At 43.5% G+C, this 8,613-nt stretch overlaps 1 protein-coding gene across 1 annotated transcript; it reads left to right on the plus strand.

Annotated features, from left to right (window-relative positions):
• Nucleotides 1-7,556: 7,556 nt before the first annotated feature.
• LOC114550735 (ADP-ribosylation factor-like protein 4C) lies at nucleotides 7,557-8,613 on the plus strand. The gene has a single exon (XM_028571533.1). The coding sequence runs from the start codon at nucleotides 7,849-7,851 to the stop codon at nucleotides 8,431-8,433; it is 585 nt and encodes a 194-aa protein (XP_028427334.1). The 5' UTR covers nucleotides 7,557-7,848; the 3' UTR covers nucleotides 8,434-8,613.

Genomic DNA, 8,613 nt, shown 5'->3' on the forward strand with positions numbered 1-8,613 from the left:
GCATAAAAGTGTATATACAGGAAATGAAGTAGTTGATGCTCAAAACTTCCCTGGGGAGGACAGCCGGATCCCCCATTGATAAAGCCCCCATTTTGGCCGATTTGACATGTGTAATCGGTGGGGCGGGCACTACCGGCAGTTGGACTCAAATGACCCATCTGATTGGTAGAGTGCTAACCCGAAAATGGGGAGCGGAATGAGCGTGACTAGAGTCTCTCAAAATCGGACAAAAATCTTTTAAACTGACCTTTGTCGATCTGACATGAAGACAGATTCAGCAACTGCACGGCCTATTTCTCTCTTAAAATGTTTTCAGAAACACGTCTCGGTGAACTATTTTAGTACAATATGAGATCGTATTCGGAACGAGCTGCCATGACAGTCTGGCTTTGAAATTCCCAGAGAAGCCAGACCCACGTGACGCGTTCGTCCAATCAGCTGCCGGTTTTCATTTTTGGGCGACAATACAGGCTAGCGCCGCCTGCTGTTAGGGACATGGATTACCCTGTCAATGGTGAGTTCCCAGACCCAACATCTTGATGTGGGTCTGGCTATTAGAAGCACTTTTCCGGTGATGGCCAGCTTTACTTCGCAGCATCCAACTGAGAGAATGTGACGTGAGCAACGTGTCTGAAAGTTGTAAGTCTTCTGGTAGCTGTGCCAAGAGAAATCTCAATCATTCCCAATCTTACAGAGACGGAGAGTGTAGGTATATGTAAGGAGATAACATGGGCACAGGCTAATTATTGCTAACTAAAATGCTAGTTAACATTAGTAATTAAACCTAAACGGCTCATGTAAGTCGAAACTGCCTGCAAGCTTCTCCTGTACTATACGGTAATTCCTCTACTGTGTGACAGTAAGTCTCGTGGTTATGACCCAATCGTTAGCCTATTTTTATAAAAACCTCTGCTACGGAGCCATAACGTGAGCTACAAGGTAATGGAGCCTTTTATACATTGTCGTGTTTCTTTAGAAATAAACAACGGACAAATAGAGTCTTTAAACGCTTCAGATTTAAAGTTATTCGCAGTCAAGTGACGTTAAAAAAAAATGGCGGTCAGTGGAATGCTAACGGGAGGTGATGGCTTTGTAGCAACAAAATGGCGCCATAGATGGCTTGAGTTCTGAAGCGAAGCTTACCCCCTTGGTCTGGCTTGACTTCTGCTTCTTCTTCTCCTCCTCCGGGAAAACATGGCCGCGTTGCATTGTGGTATACGGGAGTAAAATGTAGGCTACATCGTATGTACGCTCTAGCTGTGCATTGTGGGTATTTTATAGGGAATGAAATTTACCGCTGATAATTCACACACCACTATTCACATATACTACAGTATATAGTGCACTGTCTCCGTGATAGGGAACGGTTTCCAAGACGGCTATTGTTCAGAAATCTTATTGTGTGTGTGCGTGATGGTGTTTGTGTGTGCGTGGGTGCGTGTGTGTGTGTGTGTGTGTGTGTGTGTGTGTGTGTGCGTGCGTGCGTGCGTGCGTGCGGGTGGGTGCGTGTGTGCGTCTGTGTGTGGTTACCTGTGTGTGTGTTACCTGTGTGTGTGCGTGCGTGCGTGGGTGTGTGTGTGTGTGTGTGTTTGTGCATGCTTGTGTGTGTGTGTGTGTGTGTGTGTGTGTGTGTGTGTGTGTGCGTGCGTGCGTGCATGCATGTGTGTGTATTTGTGCATGTGTGTGTGTGTATTTGTGCAGGCTTGTGTGTATGTGGTTACCTGTGTGTGTGTGTGTGTGTGTGTGTGTAAAACCTGTGTGTGTATGTTCAGAAATCTTATTGTGAACAGTTCTGCTCTAAGTCGATGACAAACTGCAAAACACGCACATCACCAAATGGAGCCTATATATATATATATATATATATATATATATATATATATTCTGCTGATCTAACACTTTGTCTCTCCATCCCTCACATCAGATGATCAAAGCGATGTGAGAGAAAAACGGTCATTTCACACACTCGCTCTGCCGTTCCTTGATTCAGAGACAAATTGGCGAGCTTTGAGATGCTTTGTTTGAAAATGCAAAGCAGGTGGGGTGGAGGATGTGTGTGTGTGTGTTTGTGTGTGTGTGTGTGTGTGGAAATAGGGCTGGGGGGGGATGTCACCTTTTGGGTCTGCAGAATGTAAAGAGCCCCTTGAAAAGAAAAGTAATGATGTGCTCGCTCTCTCAGCATCTTTGTCGTTTTTAGGAGCCACAGGGATGTGTTGCCGTTGTCATGTGGAAGCCTTGTCCTGTCATGGTGATTAACTGAACTGCTGAGTCATTATTTGTATCTCTTAAAGGGTAACTTCGTTTTTTATTAAACCAGGACCCTATTTCCCTATGTTTTTTGTGTGTAAGTGACTGATGGGAACAACACTCTGTCCAGTAATGAGCGACAAAGCTGTTGACCTGGGACCCGGGCTGCATTTGTCATGCTATGGGGCAAATGTGCATCGTCAATTTGGTCCACTAAAAGTGCTTGTTTTTAAAAAACAGCACTTTTGGCGTGTATAGAGCCAACATATTTTCACATGGAAATCGGTAAACTATGTGTCCCCACTTCAAAAAATATGGAATACGGGTGCCCGGATAGCTCAGTTGGTAGAGCAGGCACCCTATAGAGCTGCCCTTTGCTGCATGTCACCCCCCCCCCCCTTTCATTCAGCTGTCCTGTTAAATAAAGGCCAAAAAATGCCCAAAAAAGAATAAAAACCTGTAAATATGTGTTTCCCAACGATTTAAGAAACCCTTAGTGGACCATCTTAACCTGTCTCACGTGTGGTGTTTTGAATGAAGGCTTAGGCCTACAGGAGAATAATAAAAAAATAATAATAATAATTAAAGAAATTTGCACCATAAATTGATGCAGACAAGTCATAAAAAGTCACGGGAATGCAAGAAATGAAGTGTTTGACGCAAAAAAAATAAAAAAGATATGTTATCTGGACAAATGAACCAGAAACCATTCAACAGTCCAACAAGAAATCACTGGTCCAGCTCATAGCCAATTTAATATTTTCTGATATACAGTATATATATTTTTTTGAAGTTTGGAAAAATTTTTACATTTCATGTCAGTTTCCTCCACCGTGTTTTTCTTCAGGGGAAGGAAGTGTTAACCCGCTGGCAGAGAAGCCTGTGTTGTTTATTCTTAACCTTTCTCAACGTCTGGCGACGCTGGAACAGATTATCGGCGAATCAGTGAAGGAGGCGCTTGTTTTATGGATGGGAAGGCTGTGTGGGCGCGAGGCGTTCAGGTGACTCAGCCTTGTTAGAGAGAGGAGTGGAATTAGATTCAGTTGTGGTCTCATTAAGTCAGGGTGTGTGTGTGTGTGGGTGGGTGTGCATCATGCGTGCGTGCGTGCATACGTGCATGCGTGTACGTGCGTTTGTGAGTGTGTGTGTTACCTGTGTGTGTGTGTGGGTGTGTGTGCGCGTGCGTGCGTGCATTTTATAATTTGTTTCATTGATCTCACACACACACACACACACACACACACACACACACACACATTAGCAGGGAAGTCGATGGAGGAGGAGGGCAGAGAGAACAATTAGTGAGGTCTTGATGACTCAGGTTGTGTTGCTGTGTGTGTGCATTTGTGTGTGTTTAGGGACTGGTTTCTACTAAAACACATCAACACGAGTGTTTTCACTCATTCTGGCTGATCAGACCTCGTTAAAAGCTTTCATTTGTCCCCTATAGCTGAGGTCACCAAACTTATTTTTTCAACTTGGACCCTATTTTCCTATGTTTGTGTGTGTAAGTGACTGAAAAGCGTTGAAACGTATATATTATAAATGTGTCTATACCTCCACAATAAACGTGTACGTTTTCCCACCTTTTACCGTACGTACACACCGCCGCCGACTTGAGCTTCTAAAGTTACCGGAAGTCATTCATTGTCAATGGAAGCTGGCTTCGCGTTTTGAGCGTTTTGAGCGACCAGATGCGTCAACCAGAAAGTTGAAAGTAGGTCAACTTTATGGTGATGAGCCAGCAACCAATCGGAATATAGACGTCCTTCGCGCTGGCTGATTCCCGGAGAAACATACAATGTAAACTTTCGTTCCTACCAGAACATTAGTTCCGAGAAAATGGAGGAAAAGCTCATAATGGCCGTTGCTAGGTTCCCTGTCATTTATGATATGACGTTGTTTGCGTATAGGGACCACAGACAGTATATGTAATGGACCAATAGACCCCGTGTCTCTGGACAGAGACCAGTGAAGGATATTAGAAGCACTTTTCCGGTGATGGCCAGCTTTACTGCGCAGCCTCCAACTGACAGAGACAACGTAGATGTGACGTGAGCAACCTGTCTGAAAGTTGTAAGTCTTCTGGTAGCTGTGCCAAGAGAAATCTCAATCATTCCCAATCTTACAGAGACGGAGAGTGTAGGTATATGTAAGGAGATAACATATACCTACACAGGCTAATTATTGATCACTAAAATGCTAGTTAACATTAGTAATTAAACTTAAACAGCTCATGTAAGTCCAAACTGCCTGCCAGCTTCTCCTGTACTATACGGTCTATGCGACAGTAAGTCTCGTGGTTATGACCCAATCGTTAGCTTATTTTTACAAAAGCGTCTGCTACGGAGCCATAACGTGAGGTACAAAGTAATGGAGCCTTTTATACATTGTTGTGTTTCTTTAGAAATAAACAACGGACAAATAGTCTTTAAACGCTTCAGATGTAAAGTTATTCTCTGTCAAGTGACGTCAAAATGAATGCTAGTCAGTGGAATGATAACAGGAGGTGATCTCTTTGTAGCATCACCTCAGCTACAGGAAGTGGAAAAAACACCTGTGTGTGTGTGTGTATGTGTGTGTGTTCAAGTCGCATTAATGTGATTTCACAGCCATTCGAGGGCTTTATACAGTACAGTGAAGTATGTGGCTGTGGCACCCAGGTTTGGGAAAAGAAAGGGGGAGGGATTCCTCTCCCAGGATGGACTGACCTGCGGTAAGGACTTTTTTCCCGATTTTTTTTTTCCCGATATTTTTGTCATTTTTCTTCTGTCCTTTTTTTGACGTTTTTGTTGTTGTTTTTTTTCTGCGCTTTTTCTGTCATTTTTGTCACTTTTGTGAATGTTCTTTTATCAGCTTTTTTTTTTTTCAAATGCTATAAAATTTAATAAAACACCCAAATTCAAAGAAAGTAGTGAACTGATCATTTATTTTACTCGTATGGTAGGGAAACCATCCACGTTATTTTTTTGGGGGACATTTTGGTTGATAGAAACCCACATTTCAGATATAGAAACTTTTAGAAAATGGGTCAAATTTGACCCGAGGACAACAGGAGGGTTGAAAAAAAAATGGTGTTGCTACGTTTTGTCGGCGCTGAACGTGGCCCTGATGTTACTGTTGCCATAGATATAATATATATGTTTTATATCTATGGTTTTTGCATTCTCAAAATCTCGTGTTTAGCAGCGGTGCAATGCAACTAAGTACATTTAATGATTGTTTTTGTGAGTTTATGTCATTCATACTCATCAGTTGTTCATTATGTGACAATCATCACTATAAATATATTTCTGTCATATATGGAGACTTGCAATGTTTCAGTGATGATCAATAATGATAGTTATGCTTTGATGCAACGTGAGACTATAGACACTTTCTGAGCTACAACAAGATGTTCATATTACCCAAATGCAACCAATGGAACACCTGGGTGGGCTCATTGATGAAACTTTTTGTGTGGAATGTAACTAAGTACATTTACTCCAGTACTGTACTAAAGACCAAATGTTGAGGTGCTCTTGCACACAAAACACATGTAGTTTATAAAATCTGATGTTTGATTCTAAAGTAAACTAGCCGACAATATAACGACTACAAGTCCAGCTGATATGATGAGACCATTAAACACACAACTGGTTGGATCCTTTACAATTCTCATCCTGTTATGCAACCTGTTGCTGCCATCTAGCGGCAGACAGTTATAAAGGACCGTGCCGCATATTCAATCACATAATGCCTCATTTGCATAATTAAAAATAAAGTTTCAGGAAACTTGTAGCATAACAAAATCTTGTCTTGATGTACATAATCAGCTGGGGAAGTTTCATGGTGGACTGTATATTAGTTAAAATATTGTAGCATCACCATTTTCATTTTCCACCACATGGATCTTTCAGGACTTTGAATATGTTATAGCTGTTATTTCTCACAACATGCTTGTACTGTTATGCATGTTTTTAGCTGATGTGCTACAACTAATGCATCATTTAGGGTTATTAGGTCATGTTTACCATTTCTTTTCCTTCTGCTTTTGACCCATTTTCAAAGTTTTTTTTATATCACAAATATGGGTTTCTTACAACTAAAGTGCCCAAAGAAATAACGTGGATGCATGCATGTTGTATGGAAGCCATGCGACGTTCTTCGCAGGTAACATTCATGATTATTTCCATTGGATTTTGGGTGTTTTATTCAATTTCATAGCATTTGAAAAAAACGTCTCCTGACCGAACTTTGACATAAAGCAGTCTGTGATTCACTCACCATCCTCTGATCTTAACTATTAGTCCAAATAATTCATCATTTCTGCTTTTTTTTAAATAAAAAATTAGGTATAATTTAATTTCAAATTAGGTTTATTGACCATGAATAAAAGAAAGCGTTGGAAAAAGTGACAAAATCATGTCAAAAAATGGCAACAAAAATGTCGCCAAAAAAAAGTTTGTTTTGACCCGGAAGGGAAAACAAGTTAATGGAAGACACCACGAGGTTTAAAGTTCAATAATCAACAGCTTGATCCTACATCCTGGACTATGCTGTACCTCGGCGCTGGAAGAAGTATTCAGATCCTCTACTTCAGTAAAAGTACTAATACCACACTGTGAAAATACTCTGTTACAGGTTAAAGTCCCTGAGATCTCCACTTTTTAGCATAATACAAAATTTGAATGTCAAACACTTAATTTCCTGCATTCTGTAGCTGATATCTCTGCAACCCAAAACAGAAAATGCATGGTTTACTCTCAAACCCAAGGAGTCAAATGTTACAATGTTACCCCATAGTCCACACACACACACACACACACACACACACACACACACACACACACACACACACACACACACACACACACACACACACACACACACACACAATTTTTTGAACCCCCTTGAACGCAGTTGTCACATTCCACCACGAGGTGTCAGAGTTCCAGCAGCGGAGGGCAGCTCAGTGCGCAGAGGAAACAGCAAAGCCAGAACACGAATACAAAATAAAACCTCCTTCGACCTTTACCGAGTTCCGATTTTATAAACTACATGTGTTTTGTGTGCAGAAACCTTAATGTGAAAAGTAACTAGTAACTTAAGCGGTCAGATGAATGTAGTGGAGTAAAAAGTACAATATTTCCCATCAGAAAAAGGCGAGGCTTTTATTTTTGAGGCGCCCATATTGCTTAACCGGAAGTTGTGTGTTTTTTTTATATTTTTCTAATTCAGCTTGACGCATCTTTTCACGGCAACATTAAAGAGGTTGGTCCACGCGTCACACACACCATCATGTGTGTGTGTGTCACTACGTGAAGACAGCTGCTGCACTGCACGCGCTCGTAGACACACGCAGATGCGGAAACGTGATATGACGTTTGGAAAGCGGTGCGCGCGGTAAAAAATTAAAAACTGTGCGTTTGTGTGATGATTTGACTGGTTTTGCGGACGCGGCCGTCGCTGCTGTTTGGAGTGAGTCCAGGGATGCTGCGGCTTGTCTCGCTGCCGGAGTGCCGCCGCCGCCGCGGCGCCCTCCGCAGTCGTTAAACGCGGGAGCGGCGCGGGTCAGTCTTTCCATCCCATCCCATCCCATCCCAGCCCGGGGGCTGCGACATGGGGAACAGCTTCTCCAACCTGGGCGCCTTCCAGTCCTTGCACATAGTCATGCTCGGCTTGGACTCCGCGGGCAAAACCACCGTGCTGTACCGCCTGAAATTCAACGAGTTCGTCAACACGGTGCCCACCATCGGCTTCAACACGGAGCGGATCCGGCTGGGCGGCGCGGGGGCGTCGCGCGGCATCAGCTGCCACTTCTGGGACGTCGGCGGCCAGGAGAAACTGCGGCCCCTGTGGAAGCCGTACAGCCGCTGCACGGACGGGATCGTGTACGTGGTGGACTCCGTGGACGCCGAGAGGCTGGAGGAGGCCCGCGCCGAGCTGCACAAGATCACGCGCTTCTCGGAGAACCAGGGCACGCCGCTGCTGGTCGTGGCCAACAAGCAGGACCTGCCGCGGGCGCTGGACGTCGCGGAGATCGAGCGGCAGCTGGCCCTGGCCGAGCTGAGCCCGTCCACGCCGTACCACGTCCAGCCCGCGTGCGCCATCATCGGAGAGGGGCTGCACGAGGGCATGGACAAGCTGTACGAGATGATAGTGAAGAGGAGGAAGTCGCTGAAGCAGAAGAAGAAGAGGCAGTGATGGCAGATTTTTTTTTAGATAGAAATATCTAGAACTTTGCAGTGATTGGCCCAGCCTATATATATACAGTGGTGGAAGAAGTATTAAGACCCTTTAGGCTACTTTAAGTAAAATACCACACTATAAAAAAAATACTCTGTTTCAAGTAAAGGTCCTGCATTGAAAATGTTCAGTTCAGTT

The sequence above is a fragment of the Perca flavescens genome, chromosome 24 (genome assembly GCF_004354835.1).
Source record: "Perca flavescens isolate YP-PL-M2 chromosome 24, PFLA_1.0, whole genome shotgun sequence".
Lineage (NCBI taxonomy): Eukaryota > Metazoa > Chordata > Actinopteri > Perciformes > Percidae > Perca > Perca flavescens.

Excerpts from the sequence above, each read along its gene's own strand:
- LOC114550735 (XM_028571533.1), top strand. The coding sequence starts at position 7,849 with ATGGGGAACAGCTTCTCCAACCTGGGCGCCTTCCAGTCCTTGCACATA.